Source organism: Pseudophryne corroboree, chromosome 8 (genome assembly GCF_028390025.1).
Source record: "Pseudophryne corroboree isolate aPseCor3 chromosome 8, aPseCor3.hap2, whole genome shotgun sequence".
NCBI classification, from domain to species: Eukaryota; Metazoa; Chordata; class Amphibia; order Anura; family Myobatrachidae; genus Pseudophryne; species Pseudophryne corroboree.
The window spans coordinates 74,776,913-74,801,722 of NC_086451.1; the positions used below are offsets into that span (position 1 = coordinate 74,776,913).

The following is a 24,810-nucleotide window of genomic DNA, read 5'->3' on the forward strand; positions in this document are numbered from 1 at the left end:
CACTGTAGCCATGATACCTGTGCGCTGCGCTGTAGCCATGATACCTGTGTGCTGCGCTGTAGCCATGATACCTGTGTGCTGCGCTGTAGCCATGTTACCTGTGTGCTGCGCTGTAACCATGTTACCTGTGTGCTGCGCTGTAGCCATGTTACCTGTGTGCTGCACTGTAGCCATGTTACCTGTGTGCTGCGCTGTATCCATGTTACCTGTGTGCTGCGCTATAGCCATTATACCTGTGTGCTGCGCTGTAGCCATGTTACCTGTGTGCTGCCCTGTACCCATGATACCTATGTGCTGCGCTGTAGCCATGTTACCTGTGTGCTGCGCTGTAGCCATGATACCTGTGTGCAGCGCTGTAGCCATGTTACCTGTGTGCTGCGCTGTAGCCATGTTACCTGCGTGCTGCGCTGTAGCCATGATACCTGTGTGCTGCGCTGTAGCCATGTTACCTGTGTGCTGCGCTGTAGCCATGATACCTATGTGCTGCGCTGTAGCCATGTTACCTGTGTGCTGCACTGTAGCCATGATACCTGTGTGCAGCGCTGTAGCCATGTTACCTGTGTGCTGCGCTGTAGCCATGTTACCTGTGTGCTGCGCTGTAGCCATGATACCTGTGTGCTGCGCTGTAGCCATGTTACCTGTGTGCTGCGCTGTAGCCATGATACCTATGTGCTGCGCTGTAGCCATGTTACCTGTGTGCTGCACTGTAGCCATGATACCTGTGTGCAGCGCTGTAGCCATGTTACCTGTGTGCTGCGCTGTAGCCATGTTACCTGCGTGCTGCGCTGTAGCCATGTTACCTGCGTGCTGCACTGTAGCCATGTTACCTGCGTGCTGCACTGTAGCCATGATACCTGTGTGCTGCGCTGTAGCCATGTTACCTGTGTGCTGCGCTGTAGCCATGATACCTATGTGCTGCGCTGTAGCCATGTTACCTGTGTGCTGCACTGTAGCCATGATACCTGTGTGCAGCGCTGTAGCCATGTTACCTGTGTGCTGCGCTGTAGCCATGTTACCTGTGTGCTGCGCTGTAGCCATGATACCTGTGTGCAGCGCTGTAGCCATGTTACCTGTGTGCTGCGCTGTAGCCATGTTACCTGCGTGCTGCGCTGTAGCCATGATACCTGTGTGCTGCGCTGTAGCCATGTTACCTGTGTGCTGCGCTGTAGCCATGATACCTATGTGCTGCGCTGTAGCCATGTTACCTGTGTGCTGCACTGTAGCCATGATACCTGTGTGCAGCGCTGTAGCCATGTTACCTGTGTGCTGCGCTGTAGCCATGTTACCTGTGTGCTGCGCTGTAGCCATGATACCTGTGTGCTGCGCTGTAGCCATGTTACCTGTGTGCTGCGCTGTAGCCATGATACCTATGTGCTGCGCTGTAGCCATGTTACCTGTGTGCTGCACTGTAGCCATGATACCTGTGTGCAGCGCTGTAGCCATGTTACCTGTGTGCTGCGCTGTAGCCATGTTACCTGTGTGCTGCGCTGTAGCCATGTTACCTGCGTGCTGCACTGTAGCCATGTTACCTGCGTGCTGCACTGTAGCCATGTTACCTGTGTGCTGCACTGTATCCATGTTACCTGTGTGCTGCGCTGTAGCCATGATACCTGTGTGCTGCGCTGTAGCCATGTTACCTGTGTGCTGCGCTGTAGCCATGTTACCTGCGTGCTGCACTGTAGCCATGATACCTGTGTGCTGCGCTGTAGCCATGTTACCTGTGTGCTGCGCTGTAGCCATGTTACCTGTGTGCTGCGCTGTAGCCATGATACCTGTGTGATGCGCTGTAGCCATGATACCTATGTGCTGCGCTGTAGCCATGTTACCTGTGTGCTGCACTGTAGCCATGATACCTGTGTGCTGCGCTGTAGCCATGATACCTATGTGCTGCGCTGTAGCCATGTTACCTGTGTGCTGCACTGTAGCCATGATACCTGTGTGCTGCGCTGTAGCCATGTTACCTGCGTGCATTAAAAATCACATTTCCTTAGCAATAGAACATTAGAAAGCACATCAGGACTTCCGGTGGGCGGTGCATCTGGATGGCCGCATTTTAGACCAGCTCCGTTCCCCCTCTCTATAATCCGACTGCATCCCTCCACAATATTGCTGAATAGGGGATATATCCTCCCCAAGAGAAAAGAGGAGACCCCGCTGTTCCAGTGGAGCCAAAAATCGGGAACTTTGGAGCCGAATTGCCACCGGAGTCGAGCCTGCAGTGAATCAGGCTTCCCCAACACCCAGTGGCGTGGCGTGACGCCGGACGTCGCGGTGCTACTTGAAGGGGAGCTGCTGCATCTTTTGCCCTGCCCTACTGCCGCCGAGGCTCGGAGTGGACTGCTGAGGACACAACAGTAGAGGGGTGCCTGTATCGGTGTGCCGCCGTGACAAGAGCGCTGCCTTGCCGGGGACACGACGTGACTGCGCTGGGTGATTATCTCCCTCTGGGCCGCTTATCCCCGCTTGCCAGACCTTCTACCCGAGACTCACCTGCATCGGAGCCCAGACCTACAGGTGCACACGTCGGCGGGTGCTGTGCGACCCGTTTCTTGCCCCCGTGGTGCCGTGTGGCGTGGTTGGAGAAGCTGGAGGCCTAGGCCGGGGACGACGCCGGAGCTGTTCACCACGCTGCCCCGGAACTAACTTCACGCAAGAAGGAGCTGACGGAGCGGCTCTGTCCCGGCGGCCCTGTGAAACAGCAGTGGAACCTGTGGCGGATGAGAGGTGGCCTCCGGGATCTCTGGATGTATCGTGCTGGTGGCCCTGCAGGCGGATCTTCATGGCGGTCCTAGGACTGTTGGCGTGCTGAAGCGGAGGAGGGAGGCTGCACACCTTTATCCGGACCCCAGTCTGAATTATTCTCCGGACTCGTACCGCTGGAACTCAGGGAGCAGTGCAGCTGGATGCAAGACGGACCCTGATCACCTGGCCGCATCTCCCCCCCTGCAGGGTACTAATATTGTCTGTTTATCCCCACTCTCTCATCTAACACCCTTTCTTTAACTTCCCCATTTCTTTGAGCCTCCCCACCTATTGTGTTTCCCTTACCCCACCCTGTACCCCCCTACCATACATTCTATTTTCCCTCCCTGCTGCCCTTTCCTCTAAGGTCTCTGGATGGTGTGCATTGCTACCACGGGACACATTACAGAATCTGGACACAAACTCAAGCTTTGATGGCACAACTGTGCACCGGAGCTAGTGTGATTGTTAGGCCTTTGGCCCTACTTGTGCTATAGAGTTTGCTTTATAGGTTGTGCAGATAGTGCATATAGTTTATATAACAGTGACATCTAGTGTCCTTTTGACGTATAGCTGTGCATATCACTTAATTCAGATTGAAACACAACACAACTGCGGTGTGATTGCACAGTGTTACTGCTTTTCCATTAAGGGCTATTTCTCACTCAGTGTATCCTTCGCACAGCAGGCAGTCCTGTTTTGACCTATAGAGTGGCCTGCTTCAACAATCCACTCATCATATCACTACGAGTATCTAGTATGGTTGCAGGTTTGAACTATATTGGTGCTTGGAAACTTTTTATATAGGATGAGCAGGTGATACACATGGCTTAGGTAACGGTGACATCCAGTGCCTCCCAGACAAATAGCAGGGTACATTGCCTGATTGATCTTGAAACATAACACAACCACAGTGTGATTTCACAGTCTTATTGTTTTAACATTGGGAGGTATTTCTGGCTCAATATATCTTTCATTAGACATATAGGTTTAACTTAATTTTTTGAAGGATCTTTTTCAAGCCTGCACACAAGTGATGCACAAGTGAATAACCTTTTCGCTCAGATCACCAGTAGGTGGTGACTCAACTGTTGTATGCGGATAATACTTTTTGGGAGACTGTATACAATCTATTTTTCTGTGTACCTAGCATTCTAAGAATTCAGGCAAGCCACTCATTGATTTACTATAGGCTGATGTTAAAAATGTATGCTTGAATTGGAGAAATGCCATAAAAGTGACCAAATAGCATATATAGATAGAGCACGCAGTTTAGGTAACAACGACACCTGGTGCCACTCTGACAAATAGCAGTGTACACTACCTGACTAAGTTTGAAACATAACATAACAGCAGTGTGACCTTACAGTCTTAGAGTTCTTCCACTAAGAGTTTTTCTTTTTCTTTTTTTTTTTTTTTTTTTTGTGTTTCTCCTACTTAATATATCCTTTAAATAGCATGTAGGCCAGATCCTACCTTTCGAGTAGTCCTTTTCAAACCTGCGAACATCTACTGCAAAGGCAGATACTCTTTTTGCCCAATCTAACAGCAATTAGTGACAGAGATAGAGAAAAATGGACAAATACTATAATAGAACAAATTCCCAAAAATCCCACCAATCCTCTACGAACACAAGGACGGGGAAATCCAAAAATAACCAAGGAAGAGCTACTGCTCCTTCCTCCCCAGTGCACAATTCGGAAGAGGATGATTCTTTAAGCGCCCCCTCCTCTCCCACTCCGGTCCCCAGAGCTCCCTCGGCCATAGAAACGGCCCAGGAAATCTCGAAAATTATCATGCCATTAATTGATAAAAAACTGGAAACCTTACAAACTGCATTCGATGCAGCCTTGGCTAAAATAGATACCAATACTACCCGTATCGCTTCCTTGGAGCAACGGACCAGTGATTCGGAGGACCGTGTAGACTCACTACAACGACTAGTAGATACCCAGACCTCCTCCATCCAAAACCTCCAATCTAAGGTTGATGATATGGAAAATCGCCATCGACGAAGTAATCTTCGTTTCATTGGCATCCCCGAAACAGTTAAGGGCCCTAAACTGCTTGAGTTCCTCACAGTTGACCTCCCCAAAGAATTGGGTACCCACGATTCCCCTTTTCTAGCACATATTGAACGGGCACACAGATTGGGACCAGAAAGACCCGAGTCCGCGGCTAGACCAAGGCCTGTTATAGCCAAATATTTAGACTACCGTATGAAAGAGGCAACTCTGGGTGCTTATCGCAAAATCTCAAGGTTAGAGGTAAATGGGTCAAAGATTCTAATCTTCCAGGATTTTTCGGCCTCTGTTTCCCAAAAAAGGAAAGAATTTGGAGAAATATGCAAACTACTCCATGACAGCGGTACACGATTCCAACTATTGTACCCGGCTAAATTGCGGGTGCAAGATAATGGCCGCGACGTATTTTTCTCTGACCCGAAATTGGCCAAAACACATTTTGACAAGGTATTCCATACAGAGGGTCCACCTAATCGCTAAATATAAAATAGTTGACCCAACCATGTACGTCAAGAAATAATGCCAGCAGATACTACAAGGCTACTCGAGATGATAAGATGTTTGATTTTGATTATGTTTTTGTTCTTATATCCCTCATTTTTTTGTGGTATATGTTCATGGGTGTCAATACTTTAAACGTATTGACTACTCTTAAAATGTTTAGTTATGGAAAATTTAGAAAATGTGAATTGAAGCATTGTTTGTATGTTAAGTCGAAGCTGCCGGGGCCTACACCCTCCCCCTGTCCCCCTAGATACCCGACCCCTTCCGATGGCTGGGACGGAGGGGTCTTTCCAACACGCACATACCACATGGCAAGAAGGTTTCCCAAAATGGGTGTTGGATAATGCAATCTAACCCTCAACCTATCCCTTCTTTGAATACCCCTGCCCCTCTGAAGCTAATATCCTGGAACGTGGGAGGCCTCAACTCTCCCATTAAGAGAAGGAGAGTGGTGAACCACCTACGTAAATTTCATCCAGAAATTATTTTTCTGCAGGAGACCCATTGGGAGACGGGAAGCGAATCGACACTGCGGGCTCCATGGTTGGGCGAGTGCGTCTCATCTAAATATCGCAATAAAACTAGGGGAGTGTCGATCCTATTTCAAAAAGATGTTCAATACTCTATCACTAATTCGGTACTCGACTCAGAAGGAAGATTTATAATCTTAGACGTAATCATATGGGGAACAAATTATACACTAGTTAATATCTATGCACCAAATGTATCAACTTCTGAGTTTTTACAATCTTTAGCTCAAACCCTGGCGCAACGACAAAATGGTCTCCTAATACTTGCGGGTGACTTTAATTCGGTAGATGACCCAAACATTGACAAACAGCCAGTCCCACAGAATCCTTCGTCAGCCTCTTACACACAAAGACATTTCCTCAAGACAACATTACAACTTAGCGACATTTGGAGACTCTTTAACCCTACCGATCATTCCTTTACCTTTTTTTCAGCAGTACATGGCTCATGGTCTAGAATAGACTCCTTTCTCATAGCTGATCCCTTGGTGTCGCGTGTTTTAAAAGCTGACATCCACAATATCCTGGTCTCTGACCATGCCCCAATTACACTTCATCTTACTAGATCTTCGTCAGCTGGGAACTTTAGGCCCTGGAGATTCCCGACTTATCTATACAATTCGGAAGACTTCCGTCTTTTCCTAACAAATAGCTGGATGACTTTCACTGACGACAACATAGACTATTGGGAGAAACCAACTATATTCTGGGGAGCATCTAAGGCTACTATGAGAGGGAGCATAATGGAGTATATCTCCAAACGAAAAAAAAAAGTCTCCGCGCAATATCAAGTTCTTCATGCCTCATTAGCGGCTGCTTTGCGAACATACATAGATTCCCCTTCTCCAGAAAACAGACAAGAATACACACAGGCAAGACAGATGTTAGATGACTTTCTGCTGTCCCAGGCACAGCGCGACTTGACTTTTTCAAAATCTAAATACTTTCGGTGGGGCAACAAAACTGGACGACTGTTAGCCACCATGTCCAAATTGAGCGCCCCAAAGCGATTGATCACCGCCATTAAAGATCCGAACTCGTCTTCCATTGATACAACAACCTCACGTATCCTAACACACTTTGAAACATACTTTTCTAATTTGTACGATGCACGTCCATTTGATCAGACATTACATGAAAATATCTTGTCTGAAGCAAATCTTCCCAAATTGTCCAGCTCACAAAATGAAGTATTCAAACAAGATATCACTCTTGAAGAAATAACTAATGCTATTTCGAAATTAAAATTACATAAATCACCAGGCCCAGATGGACTATCCAACGAATATTACAAAATACTTCAGGGACACATAGCACCTGCTTTAGGGGAATTGTTTAATGAAATTCTACACAATAACACAATTTTTCCCCATTTCAATGACTCACACACAATCCTGATCCCCAAACCACAGCGTGATCCCCAGCAAATTGATTCATATAGACCAATTACGCTACTCAATACGGACATTAAAATACTAACCAAAATTATGGCGGATAGACTCCAGTTGCTGCTTCCGCAGATTCTCACTGACCATCAGTTGGGATTTGTACGACAAAAACACCTAGTTAAAGGAATTCGAACAGCGATAGCAGCGGTGGTAAAATCTCATGGAGAACCACATACCCAAAATATTCTCTTAAACCTGGATACGACCAAAGCATTCGACACTGTGTTATGGCCACATTTGTTTGGAACTCTTAACGCACGGCAATTTGACCCAATGTTCATTAACCTTATAAAATACATCTATACAAATCCCTCCACCTCCCTACTAATAAATGGATACAGTAGCAACACCATAGTGATGTCTAGGGGTACAAGACAGGGTTGCCCCCTTTCCCCTATTTTATTCAATTTAGCTATAGACCCATTACTTAGACTTCTTCAAGATGGAGATTACTTTAAGGGGATCCAAATTGGTCAAAAAGAAATAAAGTTGACCGCTTTCGCGGATGACATTTTGTTGTTTGTTGGGGATCCAGCAAAATCCCTGGATAGGATATTCTCTCTTCTAACTAAGTATGGACAGGTGTCCGGCTTCGAAGTCAATACGTCTAAATCGGTGGCGCTTCGTCTTGGAACTCCCTCCTCTCGAGTTTCTTTTAAATCCACCATCCCAATAATGTGGTCACATCAACACTTTACTTACCTGGGGGTTAAAATCTCACACAACCCTTTTCTCCTCTACAGTCTCAACTTCTCCAATGTTATTCGCTCTATAGCAACAGAATTGGACGGGTGGAAGGGACTGTGGTTGTCATACTTAGGCAGAGCAAACCTGATTAAAATGATTTCATTCCCAAAATTAATGTTCTTAATACAGGCACTTCCCTATGTGATCTCGAACAAAGACGAAAAGTCGATTAATCGTAGTTTTAGACAATTTATTTGGAAGGGAAAACATCCAAGGATAGGGCTAAACAAATTACAACAGATGAAACATAATGGGGGGATAAACTTTCCTGATGTCCAATTATACTCATATGCAGCTCATACTAGATATATTAAAGATTGGCTAATCGGCCGGGATCTTTATGCGAACACATCACTAGAAAGGGAATTCTTGGAAGGAACTAATCTCACAAGTTTCCTTCATGTACATGACTGCGAAATCTCACAGGAAATACGGGATAACCCATTGCTTTGGCACACTAGGAAAACCTGGCATGTACTAAGACACAAATTTGGATTAAATGCATACAAATCTCTTTTTCTCACCTTTGTAGATAATCCTGAATTTCAGAATGGACAGGCTTCCCACCCATTTGTTAGTTGGCAGACACAGGGTGTGAGGACTGTGAGGGATTTGGTCTCTACGTCGGCAAAGAGGCCTTCCACGTTCCAGGATGCTGGGGAACGCCATCCATGGATGGCGGCTCACCCTATTGCATTTTTACAGGCCCAACACTACATTAGCTCCATTATACGTCCCTTCACAATGTTGGACTGGAACAACCCACTAGACATACTACTCCAAAGTCAAAGCTTGACACAAAAAGCCATATCCTTAACGTACAATTGCATACGGCAAGTGTTTATACCAGACAAATCTTCCACGAACTTAGCTCCTTGGCTTTCACGACTCCCAAACACATCATCAAATGATATACTTCGCTCACATACCAGAGCATGTGCACTATTGCCTTACTCTCCATATATCACTATGTTTCTAAATATACTGCACAGAGCCTACTTGTCCCCTAACAGGAGTTTCTTAATAGGTAATTCATCAAACTCCAACTGTTACAAGTGTGGAGCTAACTCAGCAGATTTATTCCACTGTCTTTGGGATTGCCCCGTAATCCGAGGTTTTTGGACTCAGGTCAGGAAATATGCTACCGACAGCCTGATCAGTTACATCCCCATGACACCTGAATGGGCCCTGTTTGGTATGCTTCCTCCCAATACTCATACATCACATGGGGGCAAAAGGCTCCTGCTGGCTATAGGAGCAGCGGCCTGCAAAACCATCCTACAAACCTGGCTACAATCCTCTCAGCCACTGTTGGCACTTTTTAAAGCCAAATTACACTACCTATTTAGGATGCAGTGGGTGGAGGTGATACTGGATAGAGAAAATAAAGTTGAGAGGTTCTTTCTAACATGGGAGACATATATAGCTACTTTGTCACTTCCGTTAAGGACCCAAATTCACAATAGCTTCAAGGACACAGTTTGGTATATGTCTCAGATGGTCGCTAATGACCCTCCAATTCTCCTGTGACATTACACTTAGTTAATGTCAAATCTCAAATGGGGCATTTTGGTTATGCGTAAAACTTGAAGTGCCCGGGGGAAGGACGGGGAGGAAAGGTGGGGCTCTGGTGACACGGCAGGCATCCACATACATTAAGTTTAATTTGACTTTCATTCTCAATTAATGTGATTTGACGAATAAGAATATGTTTTACAACATTGATACGAAAACGTTTTATTTACTGATAACATGACAATGTGATGTATGTGGCACTGTATGATGATAGACCATCTTTCAAAAACGTTGTAATGTTTCACCACAATGTTGTTAAATTGACATGATGATGCTTCAATAAAAAACTTTTATTAAAAAAAAAAAAAGAAAGCACATCAGACCAGGGTCACCAGATGCCGGATCTGCCACATTGTCCAACGTGAAGCGGTGGGTGGACTATATACACTCAGGGGCTGATTCAGAGTCGCACACCGCTGGAATCACTGTAGCATCTTTTGCAATAGTCACGACTTATTCAGAGGTGGCCGCTAAGCCCGGCGCAACTGTTTCATTCTACAGAAGCCCACCATCCGTGTCTCTAATCCGCTGCTTTGCGTAAAACGTTGCAGCATCGGTCGCACATCCGTCACACCATCGGACATAAGAGCAACCCTATGGTTGCTTAGAATGTCTGTCAGAATATGGTCATTGGTGCTTCTTTGGATGCAGTCGCTGGCTACTGCGTCTTTGGATGCAGTCACTGGCCGCAACACACCTGCGACATGCCTGCATCTGGATAGCCACCCCCCTGTTATCATCCAGAAACTAGTAATCACAGGGACACATACGCAGTACAAAAAAACACTGGACAACTGAATAACAAACAGCATAATGCCCAGTGGTGCTAAGGGGGGGGGAGGAGGAAGGGGGGGTGTACTAATTACCCAGACTCGGGTCTGCTGGAGGGGCACAGGTACACCACCACTCCCCTCTCCTCCCCCTTACCTGGCAGAAGCAGCTTTTCTCCTCAGCCAAGCACACGCTGCCTCTGAATCAGGCTCTTCATGGTAATGCTAGTAGTAGCACCATTAGAACTTGCACCTGCCCCATGTTAGTGGCAGATTCTCCATCAGAGTATTGCCTCCAATGTGAGCGACTAAGCCTCTGAGTTTGTAGCCAGTCATGTGACATGCCTGTGACACTCCGTGTGTCAGAATACCCACCTTCCAGGAATGCCCAATACATGTCAAATACATTTCTGAGACTGAGGGCTTCAGTAGGGAGTAAAGCAAAAAAAGCAAAAAGAGTAAGGGGGGTAATTCAGACCTGATAGCTAGGCAGTGATTTTTGCAGCCCTGCGATCAGATAGTCGCCGCCTACATGGGGAGTGAATTTTAGCTGTGCAAGTGTGCGATCACATGTGTAGCAGAGATGCACAAACAGATTTTGTGCAGTCTCTACGCAGCCCAGGACTTACTCAGCCGCTGCGATCACTTCAGCCTGTACGGGACCGGATTTGACGTCACACACCCTCCCTTCCAAAGCTTGGACACGCCTGCGTTTTTCCAGACACTCCTTGAAAACGGTCAGTTGCCACCCACAAATGCCCTCTTCCTGTCAATCTCCTTGCGATCGCCGATGCGTTCGGAATTTTCGCACCATCCCGTCGCTGACCGGCGATCCCCGTTGCTGTGGTCCATTGCACCTGCACATTGCGGTGCATACGCATGCGCAGTTCAGATCCGATCGCAGGCTGTGAGAAAACGCAGCCTAGCGATCAGGTCTGAATCGTCCCCTGAGTAACTTGCTAAAACCATGCAGTACTGCAGGTGGGGCAGATTTAGGATGTGCCGAGCAGGGACGTGCAGACAGGGGAGGCAGAGTCTCAATTGAGTTCAATTGATCTGCAGATATATCTGCCGATGGTGGTTGTTATGTTATGTTATGTTATGTTAGTATATGGGCACCATTATACACACAGAAAGATGCGCCAATATATCTGCTTGTACACACCTGCAGATCAGCAAAAGATATATTGGCCAATCAATTGATTGGCCAACATATCTGCCAGTGTGTACCCAGCATAAGCCAGGCACGGATGATACCCTTGACAAGCTGGACGAGTCTTGCGTTTATAACCAGGTCTGCAGGCTAAACAACATGTTCCTTTTTTTCCAGAGTACATTTTGCACTTGTGATTAATGCAACTGAATGAATGAAATGCAATTCCGGCCACTTCTGCATGAACCGCAGAATGTGCTGCAGTGATCAAATGCCATTTAGAGAAGCTCTTACCTGCCACGGACACCTGCGCTTGAGCATACCCTGCCCCAGCGTTACTGATGGCCATACACTGGTACATTCCTTCATGCCGAGCCAAAGCAGACGGGATCTCATAGGTAGCATTGGAGGGTTCTCTAGAGAAACAGTATTGTACAGTGTCAACCATGGAAAAATCAGCAGCACAGGAATATTATTGGGACAGTTAAATTCCCCCGTTATTGCGTGTGAGTATAGGATATATTTTACCCCAAGCTTACTTCCCTATATAAAGTACAGCGTGGTCAAAAAAGCTCTATTCAACTTATTTAGAGCATTGTGGCACTTGCATACAATCAGTTGGTATCACCTGAATCTACCCAGACAAAAAGAGAAATGTGTTTGAATCTCACTGTAATTGTATTAAAATGTGAAAAAAAAACTTTCATATGATTAAATTATGATTACTATTTATCATTATTATTATTATTACTACTAATATTAATAAACACTATAGTATAACTATTCACTTGATTCCAGCCATAGAGCATCCATCCAAAATGTATGCTCTAATAAATAAATAATTTAAAAATCAGGCCATACCCCACTTAAATCCTACGATAGCGCCTGCATTAGTAATTTCGGCCCTGCTTTCCACTAACACAGGGAGACTCACCGGTGCAAGCATTGGAGAATGAAAGTGGCTAGTGTCAAAACTAATGTGGCTTCCTTCCCAGAGAACACCACCCCACCCTCTTCTGAGAAAGTACTCTTCCTGGTCACCTCCTTGGTCCACGTATACTGGTAAAGGATCACTAAGTCACCATTATATTAATAAATAAGTAAATAATACAGAAATGCTTTATTTTAAAATACATTTTAGTTCAAATACGCATCCAATATCTTTCCTTCTACTTGGATATAATATGTATATGTGCGTAATCCAATGAAAAATAAGAATTTACTTACCGATAATTCTATTTCTCGGAGTCCGTAGTGGATGCTGGGGTTCCTGAAAGGACCATGGGGAATAGCGGCTCCGCAGGAGACAGGGCACAAAAAGTAAAGCTTTACGATCAGGTGGTGTGTACTGGCTCCTCCCCCTATGACCCTCCTCCAAGCCTCAGTTAGGTACTGTGCCCGGACGAGCGTACACAATAAGGAAGGATTTATGAATCCCGGGTAAGACTCATACCAGCCACACCAATCACACCGTACAACCTGTGATCTAAACCCAGTTAACAGTATGATAACAGCGGAGCCTCTGAAAAGATGGCTCACAACAATAATAACCCGATTTTTGTAACTATGTACAAGTAATGCAGATAATCCGCACTTGGGATGGGCGCCCAGCATCCACTACGGACTCCGAGAAATAGAATTATCGGTAAGTAAATTCTTATTTTCTCTATCGTCCTAGTGGATGCTGGGGTTCCTGAAAGGACCATGGGGATTATACCAAAGCTCCCAAACGGGCGGGAGAGTGCGGATGACTCTGCAGCACCGAATGAGAGAACTCCAGGTCCTCCTTAGCCAGGGTATCAAATTTGTAGAATTTTACAAACGTGTTCTCCCCCGACCACGTAGCCGCTCGGCAGAGTTGTAATGCCGAGACCCCTCGGGCAGCCGCCCAAGAAGAACCCACCTTCCTTGTGGAGTGGGCTTTTACCGATTTTGGCTGTGGCAGGCCTGCCACAGAATGTGCAAGCTGAATCGTACTACAAATCCAGCGAGCAATAGTCTGCTTAGACGCAGGAGCGCCCAACTTGTTGGGAGCATATAGTATAAACAGCGAGTCAGATTTCCTGACTCCAGCTGTCCTTGAAATGTATATTTTTAAAGCTCTGACAACGTCCAACAACTTGGAGTCCTCCAAGTCGCTTGTAGCCGCAGGCACTACAATAGGTTGGTTCAGATGAAATGCTGACACCACCTTAGGGAGAAAATGCGGACGAGTCCGCAGTTCTGCCCTGTCCGAATGGAAAATCAGATATGGGCTTTTGTAAGATAAAGCTGCCAGTTCTGACACTCTCCTGGCCGAAGCCAGGGCTAGTAGCATGGTCACTTTCCATGTGAGATATTTCAAATCCACAGTTTTTAGTGGTTCAAACCAATGAGATTTGAGAAAGTCCAAAACAACATTGAGATCCCACGGTGCCACTGGAGGCACCACAGGGGGCTGTATATGCAGCACTCCCTTAACAAAAGTCTGGACTTCAGGAACTGAAGCCAATTCTTTTTGGAAGAAAATCGACAGGGCCGAAATTTGAACCTTAATAGATCCCAATTTGAGACCCATAGACAATCCTGATTGCAGGAAATGTAGGAATCGACCCAGTTGAAATTCCTCCGTCGGAGCACTCCGATCCTCGCACCACGCAACATATTTTCGCCAAATGCGGTGATAATGTTGCGCGGTTACTTCCTTCCTTGCTTTAATCAAGGTAGGAATGACTTCTTCCGGAATGCCTTTTTCCTTTAGGATCCGGCGTTCAACCGCCATGCCGTCAAACGCAGCCGCGGTAAGTCTTGAAACAGACAGGGACCCTGCTGAAGCAAGTGCCTTCTCAGAGGTAGAGGCCACGGATCTTCCGTGATCATCTCTTGAAGTTCCGGGTACCAAGTCCTTCTTGGCCAATCCGGAACCACTAGTATCGTTCTTACGCCTCTTTGCCGTATAATTCTCAATACTTTTGGTATGAGAGGAAGAGGAGGAAACACATACACCGACTGGTACACCCAAGGCGTTACCAGCGCGTCCACAGCTATTGCCTGCGGATCTCTTGACCTGGCGCAATACCTGTCCAGTTTTTTGTTGAGGCGAGACGCCATCATGTCCACCATTGGTCTTTCCCAACGGGTTACCAGCATGTGGAAAACTTCTGGATGAAGTCCCCACTCTCCCGGGTGAAGGTCGTGTCTGCTGAGGAAGTCTGCTTCCCAGTTGTCCACTCCCGGGATGAACACTGCTGACAGTGCTATCACATGATTCTCTGCCCAGCGAAGAATCCTTGCAGCTTCTGCCATTGCACTCCTGCTTCTTGTGCCGCCCTGTCTGTTCACATGGGCGACTGCCGTGATGTTGTCCGACTGGATCAACACCGGTTTTCCTTGAAGCAGAGGTTCTGCCTGGCTTAGAGCATTGTAGATTGCTCTTAGTTCCAGAATGTTTATGTGAAGAGACGTTTCCAGGCTCGACCACACGCCCTGGAAGTTTCTTCCTTGTGTGACTGCTCCCCAGCCTCTCAGGCTGGCGTCCGTGGTCACCAGGATCCAATCCTGTATGCCGAATCTGCGGCCCTCCAATAGATGAGCACTCTGCAACCACCACAGAAGAGATACCCTTGTCCTTGGAGACAGGGTTATCCGCTGGTGCATCTGAAGATGCGACCCTGACCATTTGTCCAACAGATCCCTCTGGAAAATTCTTGCGTGGAATCTGCCGAATGGAATTGCTTCGTAAGAAGCTACCATTTTTCCCAGGACTCTTGTGCATTGATGTACAGACACCTTTCCTGGTTTTAGGAGGTTCCTGACAAGCTCGGATAACTCCTTGGCTTTTTCTTCCGGGAGAAAAACCTTTTTCTGAACCGTGTCCAGAATCATCCCTAGGAACAGCAGACGTGTTGTCGGAATTAACTGGGATTTTGGAATATTCAGAATCCACCCGTGCTGTTTTAGCACTTCTTGAGACAGTGCTAATCCCATCTCTAGCTGTTCTCTGGACCTTGCCCTTATTAGGAGATCGTCCAAGTATGGGATAATTAATACGCCTTTTCTTCGAAGAAGAATCATCATCTCGGCCATTACCTTGGTAAAGACCCGAGGTGCCGTGGACAATCCGAACGGCAGCGTCTGAAACTGATAGTGACAGTTCTGTACGACGAACCTGAGGTACCCCTGGTGTGAGGGGTAAATTGGAACGTGGAGATACGCATCCTTGATGTCCAAGGATACCATAAAGTCCCCTTCTTCCAGGTTCGCTATCACTGCTCTGAGTGACTCCATCTTGAACTTGAACTTCTTTATGTACAGGTTCAAGGATTTCAGATTTAGAATAGGTCTTACCGAGCCATCCGGCTTCGGTACCACAAATAGAGTGGAATAATACCCCTTTCCTTGTTGTAAAAGGGGTACCTTGACTATCACCTGCTGAGAGTACAGCTTGTGAATGGCTTCCAAGACCGTCACCCTGTCGGAGGGGGACGTTGGTAAAGCAGACTTCAGGAAACGGCGAGGTGGATCCGTCTCTAGTTCCAACCTGTACCCCTGAGATATTATCTGCAGGATCCAGGGATCTACCTGCGAGTGAGCCCACTGCGCGCTGAAATTCTTGAGACGACCCCCCACCGCCCCCGAGTCCGCTTGAGAAGCCCCAGCGTCATGCTGAGGCTTTTGTAGAAGCGGGGGAGGGCTTCTGTTCCTGGGAAGGAGCTGCCTGTTGCTGTCTCTTCCCCCTTCCTCTGCCTCGTGGCAGATATGAATATCCCTTTGCTCTCTTGTTTTTAAAGGAACGAAAGGGCTGCGGTTGAAAAGTCGGTGTCTTTTTCTGTTGGGGAGTGACTTGAGGTAAAAAGGTGGATTTCCCGGCTGTAGCCGTGGCCACCAAATCCGATAGACCGACACCAAATAACTCCTCCCCTTTATACGGCAAAACTTCCATATGCCGTTTTGAGTCCGCATCGCCTGACCACTGTCGCGTCCATAAACTTCTTCTGGCCGAAATGGACATAGCACTTACCCGTGATGCCAGTGTGCAGATATCCCTCTGTGCATCACGCATATAAAGAAATGCATCCTTTATTTGCTCTAAAGACAGTAAAACATTGTCCCTGTCCAGGGTATCAATATTTTCAATCAGGGACTCTGACCAAGCTACCCCAGCACTGCACATCCAGGCTGTCGCTATAGCTGGTCGTAGTATAACACCTGTATGTGTGTATATACTTTTTTGGATATTTTCCATCCTCCTATCTGCTGGATCTTTAAGTGCGGCCGTCTCAGGAGAGGGTAACGCCACTTGTTTTGATAAGCGTGTGAGCGCCTTGTCCACCCTAGGAGGTGTTTCACAGCGCGCCCTAACCTCTGGCGGGAAAGGGTATAAAGCCAATAACTTCTTTGAAATTAGCATTTTTTTATCGGGGGCAACCCACGCTTCATCACACACCTCATTTAATTCATCTGATTCAGGAAAAACTATAGGTAGTTTTTTCACACCCCACATGATACCCTGTTTTGTGGTACCTGTAGTATCAGCAATATGTAACGCCTCCTTCATTGCCAAAATCATATAACGTGTGGCCCTACTAGAAAATACGGTTGATTCGTCACCGTCGCCACTGGAATCAGTGCCTGTGTCTGGGTCTGTGTCGACCGACTGAGGCAAAGGGCGTTTTACAGCCCCTGACGGTGTTTGAGGCGCCTGGACAGGCACTAATTGATTGTCCGGCCGTCTCATGTCGTCAAACGACTGCTTTAGCGTGTTGACACTATCCCGTAATTCCATAAATAAAGGCATCCATTCTGGTGTCGACCGCCTAGGAGGTGACATCCCCATATTTGGCAATTGCTCCGCCTCCACACCAATATCGTCCTCATACATGTCGACACACACGTACCGACACACAGCAGACACACAGGGAATGCTCTTAACGAAGACAGGACCCCACTAGCCCTTTGGGGAGACAGAGGGAGAGTTTGCCAGCACACACCAAAAGCGCTATATATGACAGGGATAGCCTTATAATAAGTGCTCCCTGTATAGCTGCTTTAATAATATAGTTTTGCCACAATTTTGCCCCCCCTCTCTTGTTTTACCCTGTTTCTGTAGTGCAGTGCAGGGGAGAGCCTGGGAGCCTTCCTGACCAGCGGAGCTGTGTGAGGAAAATGGCGCTGTGTGCTGAGGAGATAGGCCCCGCCCCTTTTTCGGCGGGCTCGTCTCCCGCTCTTTAGTGGATTCTGGCAGGGGTTAAATATCTCCATATAGCCCCCGGAGGCTATATGTGAGGTATTTTTAGCCAAAAAAGGTTTTCATTTGCCTCCCAGGGCACCCCCCTCCCAGCGCCCTGCACCCTCAGTGACTGCCGTGTGAAGTGTGCTGAGAGGAAAATGGCGCACAGCTGCAGTGCTGTGCGCTACCTTAAGAAGACTGAGGAGTCTTCTGCCGCCGATTCTGGACCTCTTCTCGTTTCAGCATCTGCAAGGGGGCCGGCGGCGAGGCTCCGGTGACCATCCAGGCTGTACCTGTGATCGTCCCTCTGGAGCTAATGTCCAGTAGCCAAGAAGCCAATCCATCCTGCACGCAGGTGAGTTCACTTCTTCTCCCCTAAGTCCCTCGTTGCAGTGATCCTGTTGCCAGCAGGACTCACTGTAAAATAAAAAACCTAAGCTAAACTTTTCTAAGCAGCTCTTTAGGAGAGCCACCTAGATTGCACCCTTCTCGGCCGGGCACAAAAATCTAACTGAGGCTTGGAGGAGGGTCATAGGGGGAGGAGCCAGTACACACCACCTGATCGTAAAGCTTTACTTTTTGTGCCCTGTCTCCTGCGGAGCCGCTATTCCCCATGGTCCTTTCAGGAACCCCAGCATCCACTAGGACGATAGAGAAATAAAGTGCTCTATACAGGGGCATTTTAATATATGAGAGGAACTTAGTGCAGCCTCCATTGCGGCCGCTCTCCTCTCTGGCAGCGAGTAGACTCTAGCATAATGCGCAGGACTCCAGAAACATGGTGCTTGCGCCTTGTTCCCGAGGACATCTCCAGTGCCCATGCAAAAATCGCTCGGATATGGCCTTGGCAGCCATTTTCGAAGTGATTTGTGTCTGCAGTGCAGAGCCGCTGCCGTGGGACTATGGAGGGGTAAGTATAATATATGGGTGCAGGGTGTGCGGTGTGGGCCCCCTGCAGCTATTATAGAAACGCCTATGGCTCTATACGAACAACTGCCGCTGAATGGATGCAATCTGAATTGACCAGTTGTATCATTGGCCGCTTAGCCAATCACATCAGAGCCGGCCATAGCTATAGGCAAACTAGGCAATTGCCTAGGGCATTTGATATGCCCAGGGGCATCAGCAGTTTCTGCTGATTAAAATGATATGCGGCATGCCTATATTCTGTGTGTAGCATTTCATATGCAGATACAGCTACAGTCTCACACAGTATAAAGGCATGCTGTATATCATTTTCATCAGCAGAAGCTGCTTGTGCATCCTAGCCACATAACAATGCAAATAAGATGCATTTTCATTAAAAAATGTGCCCGACGTTAGCACTGAGGCAAGATTTATGAAGACACATCTGTATCCAAGCATTGGCAGTGGTCACAGTGTTAGTGGCAGTGTGAGTGCTGTGTGCATGTGAGTGGGTTGGTTGTGCAGTAGCGTTCGGAATATGTGTAAGGAGCATTATGTGTGTCATGTAAAAATGCATTAATGTGCAACATATGTATAAGGGGCACTATGTGTGTCATTATGTGTATAAGGGCATTAATAATGTGTGGCATACAGTATGTGTAACAGGGTACTACTGTATTTGTCATTATGTGTATAGGGGCACTAACAATGTGCAGCAAATGTGTAGGGGGCACTATGTGTGTAATTATGTGTATAAGGGCATTAATAATGTGCGGCATATGTGTAAAGGACATTATGTGTAAAAGGGCATTAATAAAGGTTGTCATAATGTGTAAGCACATTATGTTTAGAAGGACATTAATAATGTGTCTCATATGTGTTAGGGGCATTACTGTGTGGAATTATGTGTTTAAGGTAAGGTGCTCTTCTATGTGTTGTTGCGTATAGAAAGGGCACTACTGTGTCGTCTAATGTGAATAAAGAGCAATAGGGTGTAGTGTAATGTGAATAAGGAGCAATTCAGTGTGATGTAATGTGAATAAGGGGCTCTACTATGAGGAGTAACGTTTATAAGGTAAAGTGATACTACTGTGGGATGTAATATTAATTATGGAAACTATCGCATGATCAAATGTGAATAAAGTGCAGTACTGTGTGGCGTATTTGGAATTGGGGTTACTATTGTGTGGCCATGCCCCTTGCCAGCAAAAACACACCCCTTTTTGGGCTGTGCGCCAAATGTGCGAACTGTTCCTATTTAAAATATAGGGGGTACAAGGACGGCTATGGGTGAGGGGTGATGGTGCTGGGAAAGAGGTGCAAGGTCAGAGGCAGAACCAGGGGTGGCGCTAGGGGGCACCAGCCAAAATCTTGCCTAGGGCATCATATTGGTTAGGGCCGGCTCTGAATCACATGTTTTGCCCTCGCAGCAGCCAATCCCATTGCCGTCAGTTTGGGGAAATGTCTATGGCTGACTGAGTAGCTAATGGACTCTTTCAGCCAATTCAGATTACAGTCACCAGATGCCCTTAGCAAGCAGTCTAGCATTACATATTAATATGTATGTTTTTATTTTGTCCTCATTGAATTATAAAGAAAGTCAAATGTCCTCTTTCACTATGATGGAAAGAATAGAAAATATTTGAATGTGTATAAAAGTGTCAAAGAAGTGCTACAGTTTTCAATGAACATTTATTTAAATTAATGTTTTGTATAATCAGCAGGGATTTTAGACAGCATTGTCCATTATGCTGTAACTAGAGATATTGTAGCACTACATGTTCCAGCATGTGCTGGCAGCTATTGGCAGGAAGGGCATGCTGGTACTTGCAGTTCAACAAACACTAGCCAGACCGTGCAGTCAATGGCTGCCAGTGCCTACTGGTGCATCTACACAATATCTGGAGTAGTAAAACTGCAGAAAAAAGCTATGGCAGACTTTCCTGACCACCAAACCCTGCGCGTTTCACTTCCATTGAGTTAGAGGACACAATAAATGGAACTTTGGATGCAAAACGAAAGCCCTACATTAGCATCCATGAAACGCTTCACTTATGGCACTGAACTGAATAAGCACTTTGTGTCACTTATCACAACCACCGCTATGTACTAATTCCACTTACGTATGGAGCAGCTCCTCCCCCAGTCTCTCACCATCCCTGGAAAACCGTACCCGGAAGGGGATATCACTGAGAACTGAGCAGGTTATAATCAGCGGCCGCTGGTAAAATCCCTGGATGTGAGGTGGCATAGCCACAGCAGGAACATCTGCAGGAAGAGAAGACGTCAGAAATAGTCATCTACATAAAAGAAAGACATAATAAACTTGACTCTGATTCTGAGTCCGATGCAAGTTCAAAATGCCTCCTACAAATATCTGCAGACTACATATGTGGGCACAAAGCAATTGCCGCATGCACGTGTTGCACAATGCATATGCATCTTGCCCGAAGATACAAGAGCGGCCGGCAAGGCAGCCATAGGGGGGGGGAGGGAGAGGGGGCTGCGGAGACAGGAGTCCTGGGCCCTTACAGAGATGGGGGCCCTCCCCTTGCTCCTACTGCTGATACCTGGAGAGCTGCACCAGGCTACAAAACAACAGAGGGCTTAAAAGAAGCCTTTCCTGTGCATCAGCTCTCTTTGAATCATTCCTGCAGATCCACAAAGCTCCACCTATATGTAACGTCACGACGAGCAACATCACATAGGGGTGGAGCAGTGTGGCAAAAATTATTTTTTACGGGAGGGCCCTGTCTGTTTTGTCAGTCCCGGGCCCCACAATTTCTGATGGCAGCCCTGCGCAAAGCTTAATCTCTCTATCTGTGAAATTGGCATTTCTGGGTGGTAACTGGGCAGCTACCTTGCGGATGCACAGTCAAGATTTTCTGGTGGGAGTGTCATGGGAGTGTGTATGCAGACTTACATGGTATTTTTAGGCAGGCGTATGGAAAAGGGACACCTATGTGAAGGATAGTTAGCATGGGGCTGGTTTGAGTGCTTGTACTAATGGTGGGTGGGAATGTGCCCATAAAGCCATATGGATACTCGCATTAGCAGGAGGAGTGGTGGCATGTGTATAAGTGTGTGACCATAATGTATGTATGCATGTATGTATGTATGTATGTATGTATGTATGTATGTGACTGTATATATGATTATGTGTGTGACTGTATGTGTATATGTGTGTGACTATATATGTATATACTGCAAGTGTGTGACTGTGTGTGTGTGTGTGTGTGTGTGTGTGTGTGTGTGTGTGTGTGTAACTACATATCTATATGTATGTTACTATGTGTGACAGTATATATGTGTATAACTGTATGTATGTGACTGCATGTGGGAGACTGTATATATGTATTTGAGTATGTGTGTGTATGTATGTATGTATGTATGTATGTATGTATGTATGTATGCATATTCCATCCATCGCGATTTTGCTGGGACATTTCTGTTTTTCATTGACTGCCCCATCTGTGGTCTGGGGGAAAGGAAGGAAGGGAACTGTGTACCAATGCTCGTGTCCCAAATGTTGGTCTTTAGTGCCCCCCAAACTTTAGTGCCCCGGACCCCCCAAAGCCTAATCCAGCTCTGCTCTAGTGCCCTGGATCCCCCAAAGCCTTAATCCAGCTATGCTCTAAGTGTTCTATTACCACTGGGAATTGAAAGGCTGGTTATTACAGGGTCCTTTACTACACGCAGAGCAAACATCTACAGTTGTATCTGTTCACACTAAACACTGGATACAGCCTGGGCACTGGTGGCTTTACATGAACACAGATCTACACGGCAGATATTTCCCATTTAATAATGCAGAGTACTCACACTTGAAGACTTACTTGCCTACTTTTGATACCTTTGTCTCCTGAGAAACCAAGAGGCAAGGCAGTAAAAGACAAAGTGGGCATGACATGATGAAATGTTTCACGGCGAAACGCGTGTGTTGACATTGCATTATCAAGCTCCAATCACCTCAGTACACACCGAGCGGCATGAGCACATAACACAATTGTCACATCACAACGCTGCCAATATGTGCTACTAAAGGTGGACAATTACCTATAACTGTCTGACATGGGATAAAATTAACATGCTAGTAAAGGTTGAAAGAGGTGTTCTTGTCATGGATAATGGTAGACGTGTCTCAGTCAACAGGTTTTGGACAGTAAAAGAAAAGGGAATTGTGTTAAAAATTGTCATTGAAAAGTTTAAATTAGCGGTACTAACCTGGCTGTTAGATCTAATGATGCCTCAAAGTTACAATACTTTTGAAGTACATGTTTATGGAAAACTGCATAAGCTACGTAAAGCACTCTAACTTCAGCTCACCAGATGGACTAGCCATGGCTCTAGAGCCTAGAAAGACACACCCATAAGTAACATACACCCCATCCCTCACCTGGTATGATGCTGGTATAGGCCACATTGGACAGTCGCTGGAACTGGTGGCCACTGTGGTCAGTCCCGTTAACTTTCATGAAGAAACTTCCCCTGGGTGCCTGGAACAAAGGCACTGTCCACAGCTGCTTGCTGCGCTTATATGGCAGACGCTGTGCCGGCAAAGAGAAGTAGGACTCTCCGGAAACGCGCAGGAGGTCCAGAGTGTTCACCGTGCCGGGCGGAGAGAGGCCGGTGCAGTTTATCAGAGCTGAGATGGGCACTCCTTAAGCAGTAGGAGAGAAAATAATAAAAGAATGTAATAAGTCTGCTGGTCCTCATATCACATCAGTGATTTAAAAAATATATGATAAAATTGTTTTGAAGCTACAGTACATACTAGTTACTATGACATGTTATTATGCAGTTATTTCATTCATTTCTGTGTTATTACACAGATAATCAGCTTTATGTGGGAATGCCAATACCCCGCAAAGTGGTAAACTAAGTTTATCTGACTATGGGGTTAATTCAGAGTTGATCGCAGCAGCAAATTTGTTAGCAGTTGGCCAAAACCATGGCCCTCATTCCGAGTTGGTCGGTCGCAAGGCGAATTTAGCAGAGTTGCTCACGCTAAGCCGCCGCCTACTGGGAGTGAATCTTAGCTTCTTAAAATTGCGACCGATGTATTCGCAATATTGCGATTACTAACTACTTAGCAGTTTCAGAGTAGCTCCAGACTTACTCTGCCTGTGCGATCAGTTCAGTGCTTGTCGTTCCTGGTTGACGTCACAAACACACCCAGCGTTCGCCCAGGCACTCCCACCGTTTCTCCGGCCACTCCTGCGTTTTTTCCGGAAACGGTAGCGTTTTCAGCCACACGCCCCTGAAACGCCGTGTTTCCGCCCAGTAACACCCATTTCCTGTCAATCACATTACGATCGCCGGAGCGAAGAAAAAGCCGTGAGTAAAAATACTTTCTTCATAGTAAAGTTACTTGGCGCAGTCGCAGTGCGAACTTTGCGCATGCATACTAAGCGGATTTTCACTGCGATGCGATGAAAAAGAACGAGCGAACAACTCGGAATGAGGGCCCATGTGCACTGCAGAGGGGCAGATATAACATGTGCAGAGAGAGTTAGATTTGGGTGGGGTGTGATCAAACTGAAATCTAAATTGCAGTGTAAAAATAAAGCAGCCAGTATTTACCCTGCACAGAAACAAAATAACCCACCCAAATCTAACTCTCTCTGCACATGTTATATCTGCCCCCTGCTGCGCACATGGGCCCTCATTCCAAGTTGATCGCTCGCTAGCTACTTTTTGCAGCCGTGCAAACGCATAGTCGCCGCCCACGGGGGAGTGTTTTTTCGCTTTGCAAGTGTGCGATCGCATGTGCAGCAGAGCGGTTCGAATTTTTTTTTTGCAGTTTCTGAGTAGGTCTGAACTTACTCAGCCCTTGCAATCACTTCAGCCTGTCCGGTCCCAGAACTGACGTCAGACACCTGCCCTGCAAACGCCTGGACACACCTGCATTTTCCCTACCACTCCCAGAAAACGGTCAATTGACATAACCGCCTTCTTCCTGTCAATCGGCTGTGCAAATGGATTCGTCGCTAGAAGCATTGCACAGCAACGATGCTGTTTGTACCCGTATGATGCGCGTTTGCATAGCGGTGCATACGCATCTGCAATAGTAACCTGATCGCTGCGCTGCGAAAAACGTCAGCGAGCGATCAACTCGGAATGACCCCCGTGGTTTTGCCCAACTGCTAACAAATTTGCTGCTGCGATCAACTCTGAATTACCCCCCTATACCACATATGCCA

At 46.7% G+C, this 24,810-nt stretch overlaps 1 protein-coding gene across 1 annotated transcript in view; it reads right to left on the bottom strand.

Moving 5' to 3' along the window:
• The window catches only part of HMCN2 (hemicentin 2), a 491,624-nt gene that overhangs the window by 370,211 nt on the left and 96,603 nt on the right, over nt 1-24,810 (bottom strand). Inside the window, exons 8-10 of the mRNA XM_063936681.1 lie at nt 23,004-23,267; nt 20,731-20,875; nt 11,788-11,909 (exon numbers count right to left, since the gene is read on the bottom strand). Of these exons, the coding sequence (XP_063792751.1) occupies nt 11,788-11,909; nt 20,731-20,875; nt 23,004-23,267 (531 nt within the window). The remainder of the gene's footprint in view (nt 1-11,787; nt 11,910-20,730; nt 20,876-23,003; nt 23,268-24,810) is intronic.